Source organism: Euleptes europaea, chromosome 3 (genome assembly GCF_029931775.1).
Source record: "Euleptes europaea isolate rEulEur1 chromosome 3, rEulEur1.hap1, whole genome shotgun sequence".
Classification (NCBI taxonomy): domain Eukaryota; kingdom Metazoa; phylum Chordata; class Lepidosauria; order Squamata; family Sphaerodactylidae; genus Euleptes; species Euleptes europaea.
Genome location: NC_079314.1, coordinates 85,949,418 through 85,970,399, shown reverse-complemented (window position 1 = coordinate 85,970,399; position 20,982 = coordinate 85,949,418). Strand labels below are relative to the sequence as shown.

The 20,982-nt window shown below is 42.5% G+C and overlaps 1 protein-coding gene across 1 annotated transcript in view; it reads right to left on the bottom strand.

Annotated features, from left to right (window-relative positions):
- The window catches only part of LOC130474837 (solute carrier family 23 member 1-like), a 31,915-nt gene extending 22,452 nt beyond the window's left edge, over positions 1–9,463 (bottom strand). Inside the window, exons 1-3 of the mRNA XM_056846531.1 lie at positions 9,413–9,463; positions 6,693–6,842; positions 5,012–5,169 (exon numbers count right to left, since the gene is read on the bottom strand). Coding sequence (XP_056702509.1) covers positions 5,012–5,169; positions 6,693–6,842; positions 9,413–9,463 — 359 coding nt within the window. The remainder of the gene's footprint in view (positions 1–5,011; positions 5,170–6,692; positions 6,843–9,412) is intronic.
- Between the last annotated feature and the right edge of the window lie 11,519 nt (positions 9,464–20,982).

The following is a 20,982-nucleotide window of genomic DNA, read 5'->3' as shown; positions in this document are numbered from 1 at the left end:
CGGCTGGAGATCAGTTGTAATGGCAGGAGATCTCCAGCTAGTGCCTGGAGGTTGGCATCCCTATACTCATTCTTGAAGCAGTTCTCTTTTGAGTTTCTAATATCTCTTAAGTGAGTATATTTAAAACTTGGCTCTAAGGGGTGCTATATTTTATTTGCCTATCCAGTAATGAACCAAGCATATTACCTAAATATATACCCCTTTGTCTGAATTATAGTTTACTCATGTAATGGGGCTAGTTAATATTTGCCTTCAAGAAGACTGCCCACAGGCCTTTTAATCTCAAGATCAACCTTAAGATAGGCCACGACAACAGAAAAGTATCAAATGTTACTGCACTAAATGTACTACCTAAGACTTCAAAGGAGGAGTTGTTTGCTATAAACTTGGCCTCGGTAATTCTGCTGGAAATAGTAAGATATTACTTCTTGAGGTATTCATTATCCCCTCCACCTGGTTGACAATCAAGGTAAAAACCACAAGAAAAGGTTACATCAGTCATTCGCTTGTGGTGGCTGGATGTGGGGAAAGATATATTTCAGAAATGGTTCTCTTCTTATCTCTAATCTTCCACTACAATGAGGTAATGTTTCTGATTTGTTCAGACGTCACAAGTCTTAGTGATAGTCAAAGACATTAGCAAAGAGTATGTTTTAGAACTTTAAATCATGGCTTTGTAAATCTGCTGGCACCAAGGATAATTTTCTTCCTTGCTCTGAGAACCAGAGTGAAGATATACACCTGGGAGACCTGGAATCGAATTCCCATTCACCCATTAAGAAAACTAGGTGACACCAGGCCATCTTTCAGCTACTTTAAAAGGGCCCATTGTAAGGATAAAACAGGGAAAACATGCACAATATATGGCCCATCTAGCTACTGAGCTTTGAATCATGGCTTTGTAATCTGTAGCTAGATCAGCCAAAGAGCTCAAGAGTCCAAATACCACCTTCCCTCTCTCTTTAACAGACGAGTGCTTTGACCACAGCAGCCTCCCCTACCTACAGAGGAGGGAGAATCTGGATGGCTCCTGTGTTCTTCCTCTGCCCCACCAGCCATCAGCACTACTATAGCAGCACTGTCCCAGAGCTCTTTTAGAGGGGGAAAGGGGTCACCTGGGTTGAATCGCCTACTCTCCAAAAACGACCGTCACGTGAGTTTGCTGCTCCTAGGACGAGGTTTAATACATGCAGCAAAGTAAACTGTAGCACTCCAAAGACAGATGAGCAATGCCATTGTGAAGTTTCCCCGTGTTAAAAAAAAACCTTTGCAAGTACAAACTAGCACATCAAGAAGAAAGGTTCTCGCTGTGTTATATTTCTGCTTGCAGGGAATTTTATTTTGTTTGAAGTGGTTCAGCCCCCCATGCAGCCTTCTGCTGCGTGGACAGACCAGTCCCCAGCAGGGCTGAAGAAACTCCTGGAGTTAATTTGGCTCCCCTGCAACAAATGTGCTGTGATAGACATCTTCTAGGGACAGCACTCTCACAGCAGGAGGGGCTTCTACACTGTGCAGTCCAGTACTCCCTCCCCCACACCCACCCCATTGCATGATCATCAATTCAGCTCCCTAGTATGAACAGCTGGTAATCACAAGGAGCAGTCACACGGGGTGGGTGGGTAGGTCGGTGGGCTTGAGAGCTCCTGCTTGGGCCTCTAAATAATTGCTGGCACACTTGCCATACTCCATAAGCATCGCTAAACGCAGGTACATTCCATGTAACTTAATACACAATTATTTTGGAAGATTCATCTGAGCAGCTCCGAACACTGTTAGCCAGCCTGGAGCAGAATCAAAAGGGCCATTGTGAAGTTAAAATCTACTTGGGCTAGTGGGGGCGAGGGGATGAACTCTTTAAGTAAATTAGGATCTTGCTTTCCTCAAAACAAAGAGAATCTGTGCCCTTGGCTTAGGGTTTTATTACTGCAAAAACACATCATTATTTTGCATAATTGTTTGTTTTGCTTCCATTCTTGAAGCCTGGTAAGAACAAAGGCACATACACAAACTGTAGCTGTTCCTTCCTTCAGGAAGTCTCATGATACTATTCAAAAGAAGCCCTGTCAAAACTGGACACGGAATTGCTTCTGTTGGGAATGCTGGAATTCAGCAGCACTCCATGTCAATTTTATTTTGTTTAATTTAAGTTTGCCCCTCCTTTATCCACCAGCAACACTGCCTGCATCCATCTCTCAAAACGGCCACGTTGACTTCCCCTCCTACAATACTGCTTAATTTGCACAACTGCATCCCATATACATCTCAATAAGGGCCAACCAGCACTTTATTAAAAAATCACATTTGCCACAGGCACACTTCTTCCCCTGAGGCAAATACATAACATGAAACTGGCTTGCTCTCTTAAATGCCACTGCTGAAGCTTCAGGGAGCCACAGACCAACAACAAGTGCTTAAGGAAGCACATTGGACATTCAGACTTCGTGTGTTTGTTATAGGAAATGCCAGCGTTATGTCTAGTGAAATGTGTGAAGTGTCCCCAATCAGTACATTCTTGCCCAAAATCGGTTTTAAAAATAATTTTAAAGTAGAAAGACAAATATCTGATATTGAAGGAAGAGGGGCAGGAAGGTGTATTTCGAAGGGCATTTGTCCAGATTAATTCTGAGAAGGTTTGTACGTCTTTAATAAGATTCTAACTTTTGTGCCAAAGAGAAGCTCTAACTCAGGGGTATTCTTGTTTTTTAAGTCGTTTGGAGAGCTTTCCTAACTAGTCTATAGTAGTGCTTAAGTTTATAAAGTAATAAACATGAAAGATGAGCAGATTGCAACAGCCCCCAATCTATTTTCAGTGAGATATGGTATGAAAAAAGGCTAGGGTGAAGTCGGGCCTATTCTAACAAGCACACTGGTCTGCTTACTGCTGGAGGGAAGGAGGGAAAGCAAGAAAGATCCATTCTGTTAACAACCATTCTTTGGTTCCCATAGAGGCTATGTACGCAAACAGGCATGACAACCACAACAGAAAAACAATCGGCTCAAGTTCCTGCTCTTAGTATTTGTACAGCAATTCAGTTGGTGCATTATCATATAAAGATTTACTGAGGAAAAGCCATTGTTCTTCCAGGGCTTGGTATAAACCACTTAATATCCTTCTGTTACACATAAGGCATTACAGTAACTTGATCTTAGTCACAAATATTGTGACTAAAGAAAAGCAAAACTGTAAAAAAAACCTTCTTTGCATATGGACAGGTTGATACTTCAGCAAGCCTATGGACAGAGAGTGGTATTTATTTCAGACTGAACCAGTTTAGAGTAAAAAATATAATATTATATCCCTGCATTCAAAGAAAACCCAACATAGGAGACAAACCCAAGCTACATAGGCATGGAGATAGTCATTTTTCTAATAGGCTATTTCTTATCTCTCTTAAATATTCCAGGACAGAACAAAGGGCAACAGGTGCTTGCTTTGGAGTTCTCGGCATGGACACACGGAATTTTATAGCACCTGTGCCAAATTTCACCAAATTAATAGAGGAATCTGCTTTCTCAGAAAATTCTACCTTTCACATTTCATACACCACAACTCACTAGTGTTTGCAAGTAGGCAGGTGATCATTGGTGTGGTCAGACCTCTGATTATACTCAGTAATAATAAGCATATGGGTGATAGAAAGGGAAGAGAATCAAGTTTTTCATCCCAGCTACACCAAAACATAGTCTGTCCATCAAAATGAAGAGTAAGAAATCCACAGAGTAAAATACTGCAATGTAAGACTTCTTAGTTACATAATATAAATACGCCTCTAGAAAGCTAGTGATCCAACAAAAGGTTAAGAGTTGATGTTATTCTTTTTCTACCACAGAGAATGTTAATTAATGGATTATTCCTACACCAGGCCCCAGATTAAGCTAAATTCTCCCTGGCATTGTTCTCATGCCTGTTCAAACTATTGTTAAAAACGGTGACAGGAAGTCTTTCTTAGCTGATGCTGGAGTCCTGAGGTGCTCTTTTGCATGCTGTTGCTACACTGGTATACTTCTACAATCATACAAAAAGGCCCCAATGTTATCAGAAGCAAAACTACCTGGCAACCAGGGTGCCAGAAAGTGGGTAATATCCCACTTCCACTGTGAACCCACCAGCAATTTAGCATGAATTAGGAATGGTAGATAAGATCTGGTGTACTTCCTGAAATTGACAGTTGGTGACCTTTCACACCTTTAGATGAGTACCAGAAAAAATCTGGAACTTGGCCACTCAGGAGTACAAAACAGACAACCATCTCATTCTGAAGAGAAATCTCATAGATATTAGCCATGGAGAACTGGAGAAGAATGATAGCAAGAATATGGAAATAATATCCAAGAAATGTATACACTTGTTCTAATAAAATTCATTCCAAACCTGAAGTAAAATAATTAGAAATCTCTGTAGTAATTTATATTGCTTTGTTTCTTCTGCAAGATCCCAATAACAGCCATAATAATCATATGTATCTGATAGCAGCAATCTAATACTGTCCTGGGCAGACAGGAAGGATAGTGCACCACATCTGAACACTAAACCTAGTATAGTAATGGGGATTTCCCATTGATTCTTCTCATACTTCACTTCTAGTGTGGTGTAGCAATTAAAATGTTGGACTTGGACTAGAGAGACCTGTGTTTGAATTCCTGCTCAGACCATGAAACTCACTGGAAGACCCTGGGCCAGGCATTCTCTCCCAGTCTGACTTCCTTCACAAGTCATTATTAGGACAAAAAAGGGAGGGGAGAATCATTTTATTTGCCCTGAGCCTCCTTGGAAGAAGGGTGGGACAGAAACATGATCAAGACCCTAACCCCAAGTCAACTGAAATAAACAGATGCTTTTCCTATTGGTTTCATTTACATCTTGAGTGTTGTCCCCACAAATATAGCTACTACCTCTCATTCATCATGTGCTGTTAATGCTGTAACCAATGGAGAAGTACCACATCTACTTCAGCCCCTTACAAATGCTGCCTAGCAACTGTAATGTTGTAGTTCCAAGATGCTTTTCTACCTGACTCCAAAGATGACTTGAAGGAGAGTACAGATCCCCGAGACAAAGAAGATGGTGCTGATCAGGTGACTCTGGGTCAGGATATCGTGCTCCAGGCAAAGCCCTCTGGAGAGGATGAGAGGAATGGCAACAAGGCCTCCCAGTGCTGTCAAGTAGTGCTAAAGATCAGAGGAAGAAAAACAGTCTGGGGAAAGAGCACTCTGTTCGTTGAGTACAACAGTCACAATACTCATAAGAGAAACTCCCTAAGCAACCATATATTTGGGAAGTCAAGACCACATCAATAAACAGAAAGAATTCTGCCCTTTCTTAGTGTTCCATTAGAGGCCTAGGTTGGATTCAGAACTGGACCAACCCATATCAGTCCACAATAGCTGGCCATGATAGATTTGGCCCCAACATGAAGCATCTGTAGCATGCATCTGACCTCCTTCTCTTTGCCATCAGTAATGCACATTTGCACTAACAACAGTGCAGATCCCCTTTCTCTGCTACTCTGTAGCCTGGCACATTGTATACAAAACCCTCAACCTCTGCTTGCTACTAAACCTCTTCCACTTGTCTCATATTCTCACATTTGGCCACTACATGTTTCTGGTGACCTCTGCATCACAGTGCAGATCCCATGGGGCAAATTGACTCAAATCTGTTGTGATGCACAGGGGCCAAGAATGCAGGAAAACACCTTCATAAATCCTGCCAAATAACACACTGAGGCAAACACACAGGTAAAAGTTTGTTAAAAATAAATCTGCCAAGTATCTGCCTCACCCTGCTTCACAGCAAGGCCACACCTGTTGTTGTCTGAGTAGGAACCTTGTGATGTTATGAAGCTACATTTCAGATTCACCAGATGAAGTTAGGCTAACAAAAGGGGTCGGTCACTCTACCTATGCTGTGCCTTTCATCCTTAGTGAATGTCATGGCAATAAAGTCCTAAGTCAGATGACTTGACAAATACAGCATACCTGTTTAGTTGTTTACATGTGAAAAGGCATGCTATCTGGAACTGAATTTGAAGGCACTTCCAGGCTGTTTAGTTTGATCACCATTTGCAGGTTCCAGAAACAGGGAAGAGTTGTTTTCTTACCCAAAGCCTACAGCAGATGTGTTTCATCTTGAACACACCCTCAACATACAGAGAAATCCCATTTGCTCCTAAATAGGTCTAGCTCTCAAATGAGGAACTAAACCTGTTTCTGGACCATATATTTCAGACTGCAGGTAAAGGTCCACGTGCACACTCTTCCAAACAAAAGACAGCCGAAAGTCTGCCTTCTGTACGGTTATTGTAAAGGCACAGGGGCCTTATTCCTTAAGTAGTTCATAGCAACTTTTAACAGAACTGGCTGAGAAAGTGTCTGAAAAACTACTTTAGCCAGTTGATAATGATTGCAGTCAGAGAAGATGGACCTCAGAAACCTGACAGGTCTGTCACTGATGTGGCTCTCTCTGCTGATAGACATTTGGCATAGACCTATGAAATATACTTCTCTGACTCACTATTTATTCTATTTTTGTTCACCCCATCACACACTCAGAAGAAGGCTATGGCAAACCACCTCATCTCCTGCCTTGAAAACCCCATGAGAGGCTCGCCATGAGACAGTTGCAACTCGACAGTACTTAATTATTATTTGTCACACATTAAACTCCCACCAAGAACCCCTAAATGCCTCACCTGAATCCCCAAAAAGATACAGAGGTACCAAGGCGGGGTATCTGTGACCGAGTAAGCAAGGTTGCTGCTAGGACGATTCTGCTTTACTTCACAGCCTGGAACTGTGACACCAGCATCAGCGAAGTTACAGTAATGCCCTCCATCATCAATCTTCAGGAGACAAGACAGAACATTACAGTTAGGGTTTGAATGGGAGGACAGGGCACCGCCATTCACTTCCCTGGGAACTGTTTATAAATCCTGCGTGTATTATTTACAAATACTCAGCTCCATATGTTGCTATTTCTTGAATGTATCTGCCACCTCTCTAGAGACCACCATGTGGTATCTCACAAGGCAATAAACAATACAATACTATAAAATCATAAAAGCATGAGCCATAAAAATGATCAATATTGAATTGAGTCACTACTCCACAAGGCATAAAACAGCCCTCAGGCTAGAAGCAAACCATAAAAACAGACAATCCTGTTAAAAGCATAGGCAGTGGTTAAGAGCGGTGGACTCTAACCTGGAGAACCAGGTTCGATTCCCCAGTCCTCCACATGAAGCCTGTTGGGCGACCCTGGGCCAGTCACAGTTCTCAGAATTCTCTCAGCCCCACCTACCTCACAAGGTGCCTGTTGTGGGGAGAGGAAGGGAATGTGATCGTAAGTCACTTTGAGACTCCTTAAGGTAGAAAAAAGCAGGATATAAAAACCGACTCTTCTTCCGGTGCTTAAATGAGAATAAAGTAGGCACAGGGGGAACATTGCAGTGGGGGACATTCAAAAGGTGCCGCCACAGAAAAAGCCTCATCTTTGGTTGCAACTCTATGCACAGTTACCTAGGAATAATCCCCTATGGTTGCCAACAGTTCTAGAGAAAACATCCTGTCCCTTTAACAGAGGGTTAATGGGTAGAAATGGCAAGGAGATAAATAACATCTTGTAGTAGATAACAACCCATTAAGCCTTTTTTATGAGGACAACAGGAAGTTAAATTCTGAAAGCAATGGAAAAGCAATCAGACTAGGTGGGTTAACAAGTAAGGCTTGGCTCTCTGCACCCACACACTCTTATTGTTAAAAAGAAAACAGGCCCTCTTGAAAAAAAATTACCTGATAGATTGGTATGTGAATATGGAACTTTGCATTATTGTCAACATTTACATACTATGGCAGCTTAAGAGTAAGTTCTGGTAATAATAAAGTTACTGAGAAATGGGAATTATTCATAATGAAATAGAATCCATTTTTCCAGGATAAGCTACATCCTTATGCTCTTTTATCATTGTTACAATTGGAAAATCTGATTGAGGACAGTGGAGAATCAATAAATATCTAGTAAATGCCCCAGCGGCAGATATAATATTTAACTGAGACATCTAAATAGTTTTTAAAACATTGTTTCATACCCTATGGCTTATAAATGTTTTACTTTAGCATATTATCTGTGATGGTTCTCCCCTACATATTGTAAAGCTGCAACAGAATCGAATATTGTTGCAACTGTCTTTCCCTTCAAATTAAAATATTGCTACTCTCTGGCAGGCAGGAAGCCAGAAATGTTTTCTTCAGGAAAACAGATACATATGTTTTGGATTGTAATGCAAAGCTCAATATCTGGATAACATTTTTTCTTTCCCCCCCCCTTCTTTCGCTGGTTGATAAAACATCTGCTGAAAGCCAGCATGATGTAGTGGTTAAGAGCAGCAGACTCTAATCTGGAGAACTGGGTTCGATTCCCCACTCCTCCACATGAAGCCTGCTGGGTAACCTTGGGCCAGTCACAGTTTTCTCCGAACTCTCTCAGCCCACGCAGAGGCAAATCACCTCTGAACGTCTCTTGCCTTGAAAACCCAACAGGGATGCCATAAGTCAGCTGCGACTTGATGGAGCACACACACAAAAAAAACATCTGCTGGTTGAGAATTGTTCATTGTAGTGTTCTATATAGATCCCATTATATGTACTTGTTTCTTTGTTTGCTTAATACTTGTTAATAGGAAAATACTTAAACAAAATTTGTTATTTTGATTGATATAATAATAAATTGAATGGAAATAGGTCCTCCCTACCCCTGTGTTAGTCATGGATGGGCAAGATGTACCTATACACATGGATCTCCCTGTCATGTCTAGTTTGGCCCTCAATGGGTATGGAAGGCAGGGAAAGAGTGCAGGTGGTGGAAGGAGAAAGCAAGAAGAACACAGATAAGACATACAGTATACCATTTTGTCAGCTATCCAAAACCTTAAAATGTTAAGGAAATGCTATAATTTGGAGTAGCAGTGAAATTTCAAGTGATAGCGAAGATTCTCTTTTTAAGCAGATATGAATGGAACAAATAATAGTGACATAATATGTATAACTTGTTCTTCTTCACATTCATTTTTTTTTCAAATTTAAAGGATTAACAGTACAATCCTGAGCAGAATTACACCCTCTTAAGCATACTGACTTCAAGGGACTTAGAAGGGAACAACTATGCTTAGGGGAGCACTGTAAGATACACAAAATAAAATAAAAAAGAATGACTATTTAACTAGACACATTAATATTTTAGAACTAGTTCTAATACCCCAATAAAAATTAGTTTTACAATAAATCCATGAGACTTCCTTTATCACAAACATAGCTCAGCATTGTTCACACTGTCCCCTTCTCTGCTCCCTCTTACCTACTTCAGATTTTGTTTCATGAAACAGGCAGTTGATTTAAAAAATAAATACAAACTTACAATGAAATTTGGGTTGTCAAGCCCATTGGGGTCTTTATCTGATGGCGGCATCTCCACTTCCAATTTTCTTCAGTGACTTCTGGAAAAGTGCAGAGAGAATGGAAAGAGGAGATTTTCAATAAAAACCTCATGCTTCAAATCCTGAACACGCTGCAGCAGCAGAGAAATCCAAAGAAGCCTGACCGCTGGGGGCCAAAATTCATTTTCAGCCATTCATGTGGGAAGTATTGCAAAGGAATTTCCTCTGTACAAGCATACTGGAATCACTCTCTCCAGTCAATTACAGAGGATCACGCGGGTGAAACAGCATGTTGCACAGGAGATCTGCAACAGCAGTATTCACCGTGCAGGCTCTGAATCTGATTAGAACAATGACACTGGAGGAAGGATCTGCTCAACACTTTCTCCCATGCTGTCTTCCCAATCCAAGATGTTGCTAAAAATGTTATCAATAATGTCCCTTGATATTTACTAATGACATTTACCAGTGATGTTTTCTGGACATTAATACATATTTAATGATTAGTAACAGAGTCATCTACCTTCTAGACAATGTACTATAGTATTTGCCAAAAAATTAAAATGTATCACTTACTATGAAAGAGGGGGAAGGGAAATTCAAATATCTTTTAACCTTACTTGATAATATAGCATGAGAATTATTACAGTTGAGAATGAACCAGTGGAGAAAGATGTTTCTTTGTTGTATTTCTATTTTTAATGTCCCTTTTGTTGTACTTGGTTGTGCTCACTTGGCTTCTTGCCCTTTTCTAAAATTTATAAATCCAATATCATCCATAATTACCAATATAAAAAATCAACAAATAAACTTTTAAATTTCGGTACATCTCATTAAGTTAGAACTATTTGCCCTGCAACAGTGGTTTCAGCTCCAGGCTGCTGTTCTTCCAGCAAAGCACGAAGTGAAAACGAAGATTGTTGACAATGTTGCTTGTCTGTCTCAAATCGGGATGCATACAGCACAAGACTAGCTGGTGGTGACCCAGTTCATGAAGCCAGACACACCACGCAACACCAATTACACCAGCAGCAGTCACACCACTCTGCTCTCTTGTCTCTAGGGTTGCCAACTGCCAGGTAGTAGCTGGAGATCTCCTGCTAATTCAACTGATCTCCAGCCGATAGAGATCAGATCACCTGGAGAAAAATGGCCACTTTGGCAATTGAACTCTATGGCATTGAAGTCCCTCCCCTCCTCAACCCCGCCCTCTTCAGGCTCCGCCGGTTGCAAAGAGGGACCTGGCAACCTTACTTGTCCCGGTTGCTAAAGACAGGAACATGGACCTGGAAAGGACTTCAAGGGTCATCTAGTCCGACCATCTGCACAACACAGGAAATTCAAAACTCCCTCCCTCCCCTCCCCCAATCCCCCAGTGACCCCCGCTGTATGCCAAGAGGAACGCAAAAACCTCCAGGATCCCTGGCCAATCTGGCCTTGAGGAAAATTCCTGACCCCGAAGTGGCAATCGGCATTACCCTGGGCATGTAAGAAAGGGCCACAGGAGCAGAGCACTCACTCATCCCTTCCTGCCCTCCCTCTCATGATCTGAATAAGTTCACAGATTCAGCACTGCAGATGACCATCTAGTGTCTGCATTAAAATCTTCAAAGGAGAGCTCACCAACTCCCGAGGAAGTCTCTTCCACTCAGGAACTGCTCTGTCAGGAAGTTCTTCCTAACGTTTAGCCGAAAACTCTTTTGATTTAATTTCAACCCATTGGTTCTGGTCCAACCTTCTGAGGAAACAGAAAAAAACTCCACCCCATCCTCTATATGACAGCCCTTCAAGTACTTGAAGTTGTTATCATATCACCTCTCAGTCTTCTCCTCTCTAGGCTAAACATACCCAGCTCCTTCAACCTTTCCTCATACAGCTCAGTCTCCAGATTCCTTACCATCTTGGTTGCACTCCTCTGGACACGTTCCAGCTTGTCTACATCCTTCTTAAATTCTGGTGCCCAAAACTAAACATAATACTCTAGGTGAGGTCTAAACAGAGCAGAGTAAAGCGATATCATCACTTCACATGATCTGGACACTATGCTTCAGTTGATAAAGCCCAAAATCGCATTTGCCTTTTTAGCTACTGCATCACACTGCTGACTCATGTTCACTGTATAGTCTATTAAGACTTCTAGATCCTTTGCACATGTACTACAGTAAGCATTTGGACCCCTCCTCCAGCTAAGGGGTGCCATGAAGGCATGGGGGCCAAAGACTGGCATAAGAGCAAGACACTGCTCCCCACAAAATGGATGCCTCTCAGAGAGTTTTGGGATCCATCTTGTGTATCAAGCTTGGGCAGGAAGGTTGGCCACTGAACTTTTCCACTGGCCCTAAGAAGCGCCTGGCTAGACAATGGGGCTAGCTAATCCTCGTGTCACCCTAAGGTGATTTAATTAGTGCTCCAAGCAGACCATTACTTACCCTATCTGCACCCATCCTAGCAATCAATCAGTTTCAAGAGAATATTCCCAGGCATTCTCTTGGGTCCTGAACTCATCAAGCCTCTCATATCTTTTTGTTCGAACTCTGGAAAAGCAATACATTCTTTGGGTGAAAACGCATGGTCGCTTTAGCCTCCTTTATTCCCTGTTTCAGCTGGGATTCAGCCAGGATTGAACGCATGTTCGGCGAAACGCATGTGTTCGATCCTGGCTGAATCCTGGCTGAAACAGGGAATAAAGGAGGCTAAAGCGACCATGAGTTTTTGCCCGTTGTCTCTGGTTTTCCTGCCAGTTCACTTCATACTGACTCAGGACCAATGTGGGGATTTAAATATTGGTCCTTTGGCCATTCATAGTGTGTGTTTGTTCTAGATCTGTGCGTGTGGGCTCTTTCCTTTGCTCCTGGAAATACTGGTCGCTTTCCTCTTCAGCGCTGCTTTCTCTGGATTTCCTTTCAAGACTCATAACTATCACCCATCCCTGTCCAACATCTTCCCTTTTCTCTTAGTCAGCTTTTGTATGCTTCGTGAGCATATGCTCATTGCTTGAGATATATTTCTTTGTTTTATTACTTAATTCTTTAATAAAATTAGTTTTAATTGTACGACTGCCTGCTCATTTGAGAGTTTTCACTCAGGACTATCCTGGTATACATAGGTTATCAAACCCAGTTACCCCCTTTCGCTCTCTGTCTCTTGCTAATTCCTCCAACTCAATTGGAGACTGCCTACTTAGGGTATCACTACTACCAAGACAAGTTTCCCCTATGCTGTAATTATGCATTTGATTTTTCCTGCCTAAATGCTGCTTTACATTTATCTTTGTTGAGATTAATTTTGTTATTTAGCCCAGTTTTCCAGCCATACATCTGTAGGCCAAGCACAACCAAGCCTCATTTCAGATTTCATTAGAAGGTTGCTTATTAATGCATAGATAACATTAAACTAACCAGAGTTTTTTTGATGGTGCACAAATACTGTCTTAAAGTTTACATGTTGAATGTAAAACACAAGTCCAGTGGCACTTTAGAGCCTAACAAAAGTTATGTCAGCATAGGCTTTCATAAATCAAAGCTAACTTTTTCAGATTGATTGAACTTAGTGCATTTTGCATGGTACTTGGTACCTTGATATAACTAAACAAATGTTAAATACCCATCAGTGTTCCATGCACTGAAACGGGGCTCTCAGGCACTAGGCATACAACAGTTGCAAGCCAGCAATGCAGCTGCCCAGCTCTCAGATCACTGGCAGGCCAACACTGCACATGCGGGTGAGTGACCCATTTTAAACAAGGTGGCCAGCATACACGGATTGCAGCATGGGTTACGCTTTTGGCATCCTGTTTAATTTAGGCCTCCAAAATCTAGTGGCAATCATTCTTGCTGCAATAAAAGGACAAGGAACAAGGGCTTTGAAGCTGTCCTATCTAAGCCTCTCAGAAACTATGCCACCCAATGAATTCCACCTATACACATACCACAAGCTAACAGTTACTGTATTGTGATTAAGATGAAACATTCTGCTACACCAATAAAGAAATCTAGCTGCCCATACCTCCTCTATGCTACTATATGAACTGGATGGAACTTGGTGGATGTTTCCCCCTGCGGGGCTTTCAGCTGTAATATTTCCATGCGCAGAAGAACCCTTTTTTTACATCAGAGATTAGTACTTTGTAGGCCCATCTCCTACAAAGGAATGTTTCACAAATGGTTAATCTAATTGTTGTAAATTGACTACAGGCTTCTGAAGGCCACAAGGTTGCCCATAATAGTCTGCAAGAGCAGATGGAGAAAGCATAAGCAAGTTTTAGGGGTGCCAACTCCTGGAGATTTGGGGGAGGAGCCTGGGGAGAGGAGGGAGCCCCACAGGTTATAGTTCCACAGAGTCCACCCTCCAAAGCAGCCATTTTCTCTGGGGGAACTGATCTCTGTAGTCTGGAAATCAATTGTAATCCCAGGAGATCTCCAGGCCCTACCTGGAGATTGGCAACCCTAGCAGGTCAGCTCAGAAGTCTTATTTTATTCAGTGGGAAAGTGCTGTTAGGAATGTAGCCTGAATTTACTGCAATTAGACTATTAAAATGCAAAATTCCTCGATTTGTAAAATTTATTCTGATGTCTTTTGCTATTTTGCATAATTTATTCTGTTTTTGTTAGTTATGGGAAGGACAAGAGTACCTAATCACTGTGAATCTTTTTCAGCTGCATCTCCACCTCTTATAATTTCTCATTCTCATGTCTTTGTAGACACAAGGGCTTGCAACTTGCTTAAAACACACACACACACACACACAGAAAGCTACTCTCAGATTCTCATGAAATTTACTCTTAAACCCACTTCGAGTTTTTCTTTTTTCTGTGTTCTTGTAGAATCCTGACATATACACAGCCCTGCCTGTAATGTATGTTACGGTCAAGTTATTAAGCTTTGCATAAATAAATCATTGATATATCATCACCATGTCACATGAGATTGCCAAGCAAAATTATTCACCCATGGTTCACTTAGCCAGCCATGCTGTCACAAGAGTTAGAATATTCAGTTCTTGGTGTATAAATGGATTCCTACAAGTATGATATATGGTATCCTGTTCTACAGCTACCCATTGATATATACACTGGAAGCCATAAATTCTCTTGTCATTATCCTTGCCTGGAGAACTGAAGGGCCCCTTCAGCCAGTGAATCATACAGATGAGAAATGAGTGAAGCAATGAGGGAGCAGAACAATAAATGGAATAAACTTGCATCAGCAGCCTTATTCGACTAATCCATAGGAAAACTGGTTAGGAAGAGTGCAAAACCCACCCAAAGCAACACCAGCAGCAACACTCTTATCCAGATATTGACATTATTTTTCAGGAAGTGCTTTAGTTTTTGGATTAAAAAGTATTTCAGAAGATGGATGCTGAACTCTCCTAACTCAGCACGATTTTGGAGCACTTCGTTTTAGGACAGGGGTCAGCAAACTGCGGCTCGAGAGCCGCATGCGGCTCTTTGGCCCCTTGAGTGCGGCTCTCCAAACTTGGTTCGGAGCCCCTGCTCTCGCACCCGCTCGTGCCGGCAGCCGGGCTGCAGGGCCGGTGTGCTTGAGAGGGAGAGAGCGAGCGAGCGCGAGAGAGCAGGCGAGCGGGCACGCTGTCTCCCCCCGCCCCGCCCTGGAGAATGGCTGGGTCCCCTTTCCCTTGCCTTCAATGGTTGGGAGGCCTCCCCTCTAGCTGCGCGATTGCTGGGCGGGCGGCTGGGCGGTTCCTGGCCCGGGCCCGCCTGCCTATCAGCTGTTGGGGGGCGGGCGGGCTTCCTTTGGCGGCGCGTCCCTAGCAGCGGCGCTGGGCCGCAGCGCCCCATCTTCTGCGGCGCCGACTCAGTTCCCCCGTCATCTTCTGGGCCTGCGGGTCCCTGTAAGCCGGGAAGAGGCATACTTTGGAGCCAGCGCAGGGGCTTGTTTGGTAAGTGGAGGGTGGTGGGAAAGCCCCGTGGCGCGGGGTGGGGCTCCCGACCCGGGACACACGTAATGCTACAACTCGGGGTCGTCTGTTGAAGCTGGAGGGTGGGAGATTCAAAACTGATAAAAGGAAGTATTTCTTCACACAACGTGTGGTTAAATGGTGGGACTCCCTGCCCCAGGAAGTAGTGATGGCTGTCAACTTGGAGGGCTTTAAGAGGGGAGTGGACCTGTTAATGGAGGAGAGGGCTATCCATGGCTACTAATCAAAATGGATACTAGTCATGATGCATGCCTATTCTCTCCAGGATCAGAGGAGCAGGCCTATTATATCAGGTGCTATGGAATGCAGGCAGGACAATGATGCTGCACTGGTCTTGCTGGTGGACTTCCTGGAGGCACCTGGTTGGCCACTGTGGGAACAGACTGCTGGACTTGAAGGGCCTTGGTCTGATCCAGCACGGCCTTTCTTATGTTCTCATGTGTTTACTGCGTCTGTGAATCTAGATAAAGGTTTGCTCACATTGTTCACATTAAGTGTTTGTCAGTCATTGTCATGATTTAATTTTATGGATACCTAACTTACTTTTTTTCCTTCTCAGAGGCCATGTCTACCCACTGGCTTTCTTGGTGGTACACCTGGATTCCGAGGAGGAGAAAAAGTCCCCCTTCAGAGGCCAGGTCTACCAATTGGGTTCTATGGGCCTCCGGAGGCCAGGTCTACTGCCAAGAAAGCCAATGGGTAGACCAGGCCTCCCAATGGGACTCAGCCGGAGGCCAGGTCTACCAATAGGCTTTTATGGCGGCAGACCAGGCCTCCAGACGAGGACTCCGGACGGGGAGGGGGAAATGGCAGGGACTTACAATTTAATTTTTATCAATAAATAAGATCACTATTAAGTATGATATCAAGTTTTATTCAGTGTACCTATAGTTTAATTAAGACTTAAAACTTTAATTAAAGTTTATTAAGTTAATAAACAGTGTACCTTCCTATATAGTTTAAGTTTAAGAAATTTGGCTCTCAAAAGAAATCTCAATCGTTGTACTGTTGATATTTGGCTCTTTTGACTAATGAGTTTGCTGACCCCTGATTTAGGACATTTTAGGACTGCTGGACATCTAGAGATCCCACTCACTTCTGCTGGTTTTGCAATTTCTAAAAACCAAGCAGCTCATCATTTCAACATGCATTGACATATCTATACATGTATGAAAATACTTGCTCTATCCTTTCCAAATTTACTGTCCCACAACCATCACTTTGTATCTGTAACTGTTGTAAGAGATGCCAATGCCTGTTGAGCCTTTAGTTACTGTGTGGAAAGAAGTCCATTGTAATGGAGAAAACCACCTCAACATCACCCTAATACCCATATATTAAAGGCACCCTCTTCAAACTGGGAGATGGCAATCCGGGCATTGACACTTCTTTGCATCACAAAATTGGCACTAGACCACCCTAATATGAAGTCTGCCAACTGACTCCTACATAGCTACTATGTTATCCCACATTTATTCTATGTATCTCAAAATATATTTGGGCTTTCTGACACTGGGATTCCAATCCATAACCCCTGGAGGGGTAGGACAGAAACACAACTTGAGAGCAAAAGGCATCTATGGATAATTACCCAGAATATGGGGTTCTACACTGGTCGGGCCCCTGGAAAAGCATCAGGCACGCCTACAATCGATGTATAATAAAAGGGAAGATGAAGGTAGAAAACAGAAAGGGGTTCTTGGGGGAGGTTGAGGTTACTCACCTGTTTTACCTTGGCAGATACAGTGAACTCTGGAAGGTCCTCTAGAGAAGTTGTTCCAGTGTCTTTGGTTATGGATGAGCCTCCAAGATCCTGGAAGGGATCTGGTCCAAATATCCAAGTCTGATCCAAACTTCCAAGGCCTTAGTGAAAGTCTAGCAGGAGGTCCCCTAAGATAGGAATCAAAAGAAACCTAGTGTAAGGAACAAAGCAGCAGAGGGGAAAAAACAAGAAGGCTAGAATATTTTTCAGAGTTTGTTTTTACAGTTAGAGCCCAGTCCTGATAGCTGGATTAGTGAGTTTTGGTGAGGAATCCCTAAACCTATTATACTGGAATTTCCTCTGGTTTCTCTAAGTTTGAATGAGTCACTGCCAGGCAACAAGCTAAAAGGACCACCTGACACTCCAAGCTACAACATCAGAAGAGAACACATGCATGTGAGACAAGTCTTCCCAGACACAGGATTTTTTTTAGCATTTACTTGAACACAGCAAACTCGACACACAAGAGCTGTCAGAGAATCAACAACTACAGGACTCTTGTTAGGAAGCATTCAAGCCTGAAAAAGGTACAGGAGCACAGGTAGCAGAAATCTGTGACATTCATCTGCTGCCTAATATTGAAAAGATAATCCTGATTGACACATCATATGACTAAAAACATTGCCAAAGTGATGTCACTAATAAATCATTATTTGGTGCAGAACAGTCTGTCCCAACCCTTGCCCTACCCATTCCCTCCCTGACAGCAGCAAAGAAAAAAAAATCTGCTTGAGAGTACCACTGCTTGAGAGAACCCATATACACACATCCACTTAAAGAAGAAGTAGTAGTCAAATAAATATTATGGAGTCATAGTGTCCCACAATGACTGATGCAGCAAAACCTCAGTAATCTCAAACCGGATAGTGCCATTAACCTGTGTATTTAGTTCTGATGCATCAATGACATCTTAAAGTTCAATATAGATCTGATGCCTCAAGTTGATGATTTACTAGAAAGACCATGGGTGTGCTTTGCCGCCAAGTCACAACTGACCCTGTAGGGTTTTTCAAGGAAAGAGACGTTCAGAGGTGGTTTGCCATTGCCTGCCTCCACGTCATGTCCCTGATATTCCTTGGAGGTCTTCCATCCAAATACTTGCCATGGTTGAGGCTGAAAGTGTATGACTGGCCTAAGGTCACCCAGCAAGTTTCTGTGGCAGAGTGGGGATATGAACTTGGGTTTCCCAGATCCTAATCCAACACCTTAACCACTACACCACACTGGCTCTCCAGGGGAGACTAGGGGTGCACAATATTTCTTTCTCTAGATTCAATAAAGACTGTACATTATATTTGGAAATTATTTTGGAATATATTATTTGACTTGTGACTTGAGGATATACTACACAGAATAATATATGTAACACAGAACACTACCTGTTGGATTAGCGTACTGTATATATGTTTGGGACTATCACTGTATTAACTCTGATGTGTTATCTGTAAGTTTTCTGTTTCAATTATAAATGTAAAATAGCTTAAATTGAAGCTGTATCTAAGTTGAAACTGTCCCTGGTGAATTAGCAACCTGAGTATTGGTAATTTCATTTAAAGAGAGTTATGATAAATTATTAACAAGCTATATTCCTAGACAGAAGGTACTACTTGACCCAGGTTAGTTTTTTGGACATTTTAGTACCTTCATTCCCCTTTAGGGTCATTGGTTTATACTATCAAGGGTCATGCAGCCAACCATGGCCATCATGAAAGAAAGCCAGATAGCTCATGAGTAGAAATCAGGCTCAGAGGCTGGGACTGATGAGAAACACACTGAAAAGATTTGCCTATCACCAGGGAGCATTACCCCCCGCCCAGCCCGCAAACCCTAGGAATGGATAGGGCAGAAAGCCAGGATGGAAGCTGAACTCAGATGGGTCTTGCAGGGTTACCAGGTCTGGCCTCCCAACCAGTGAGAGACTGGGGGGGGGGGGCTGGTGGCGCCATTGGCAATGGTGCATCATCACTTTCACAGGAAACCCAGCAGTGACATCAATCCCACCTAGGAATCACTGCAAACTCTAGGATTTTACTTGAAGAGGCATGACATTTACCTAGAGAGACGTCACAGCCAATTCTATTTTATTTTTCTCCTGCTACCTCTCAGAGCAGTGAGGGCAGGGGATCTTCTATCCCCACAAGGGGACTGGCAACCTTAGATGGTGGGGTGTGTGGCTGGCCAGCCAGGACCTTTCCCCTGCCTGCGAGGCATAGGAGTCCAAGCTGCACTGTGAGGCCTTGTAGGATGCTGGACAGGGTCTCGCTGTAAGTGCATGCAGGCTTCAGGCCATTCTTGGCTCTTATAGATAGACTGTTCGGCTCTGGCTGTTCATCCCACAACAGCTCTATAAGATGGTGCTGGCTATCGCAGTGGGCTTTGCCTGTAGCCAAGAAAACATTTGTCTTCCTCTGACCCCTTGGTGCAAGCAGCAAATAATTGAGGTGCAGCTGGGGGCCATGATGCTGTTTTGGAGACTTTAAAGCAGGAAGTTTGGTTTTGCTAGCTGGTTCTGTTGTGGGCAGGGGGGTGTCCTGCTTTCAACAGTACTTGCTTGTATATGTGTAAACAAACAAATAGTACTCTGGTACTGTAAAATTTCAGCGCTCACCTACCTAAAGGAAACTCACACCTTGTACAATTACCCAGGATTTTTCATAGGTCAGGAAGTAGAGAGTGTTTTTAAAGTTTTTTTTTTAACATTTATATCTAGAACTACTACAGGAGAAAACAATTGCCAAATGAATATTTAAATCATAAGGGCTTTGGGCAATATTGCAAGTTTAACACTTCTTGGTTTTACTGCAGAATGTATCCTGTGGCTACCGTAATTCAAGAAAGCACAGTCCTGCTCAAGCGTCATGTGGCAGTGGAGTTTAATTAGCTGGAATACCTTTTTGCCTTGCTCTTTTGCATTATTCAACTATGTGCTGTAAGCCTGTAATTCAGCATTCCACCACCGTTTTTAAAAAAGAAGAAGAAGAAAGGGTGTTTGTTTTGGATTTTTTTAATGCCACATTGCATTGCTTTTCATGCTTCTCCAGCAACGTGCTTATTACTGGATCATCTGTCCCTAGTGAAACATATGCAAACTTCTGAGCAATACTTAATCCTTTTAATTATGCAAAAGCAGACACATTTGAAACCCTCCTTACTCTAACACAACTGGGTCCACTAGAAGATATTACTATTATTGTGTTTGCTAAACTTTCAGCAATGGGGAGCTATATGCAGAAATATTTTTTGATAAGTCTCATTATGTAAAGGATTAAAATTTGATATTTGCTGGACTGCATTAAAGGCATACTCATGTTAAGTGTTAACCAGCCAAATCTAAGCTGCCCATCATCTCTCAATAGCTAATTCCTAACATTATTTATTTGTGTCATACCTAGAAAGTGTCAAAGAAACAGAAGGCAACCTTCTGTGTGTGTGTGTTTGTGTGTGTGCGCGTGTGTGCGTTTGTGGGGGGAGGTAAGCGTTAAAGCAAGGGAGGTGATAGGATTGAGAGAGGAAACATAAGGGCTGGAGCGTTCCCTTCTGGCTGACAAAATTTATGGGTCTCCTTAGTCATTTCTTGTCAGCTTGAAAAATCCTCATTATTTTATTTTATCCTTTCATCACAGGGAAGGTGTTTCATATCCCAATTATTTTTGTTATTGTTCTTCACACCTCTCTTTGCTCCCTTTAGCAGCCTCTGGAAGGTCTGCAGAACACTGAGAAAAGGAATAACTCTTTGTATTAAGATCAAACATATTCAAAATGCAGAGTGTAAATTTGCAAGTTCAACAGATCTTTCAGGTGGAAGTTCAAGGGAAAAAAAGAAAGAAAATTGGTCTTTCTAAGCAGGA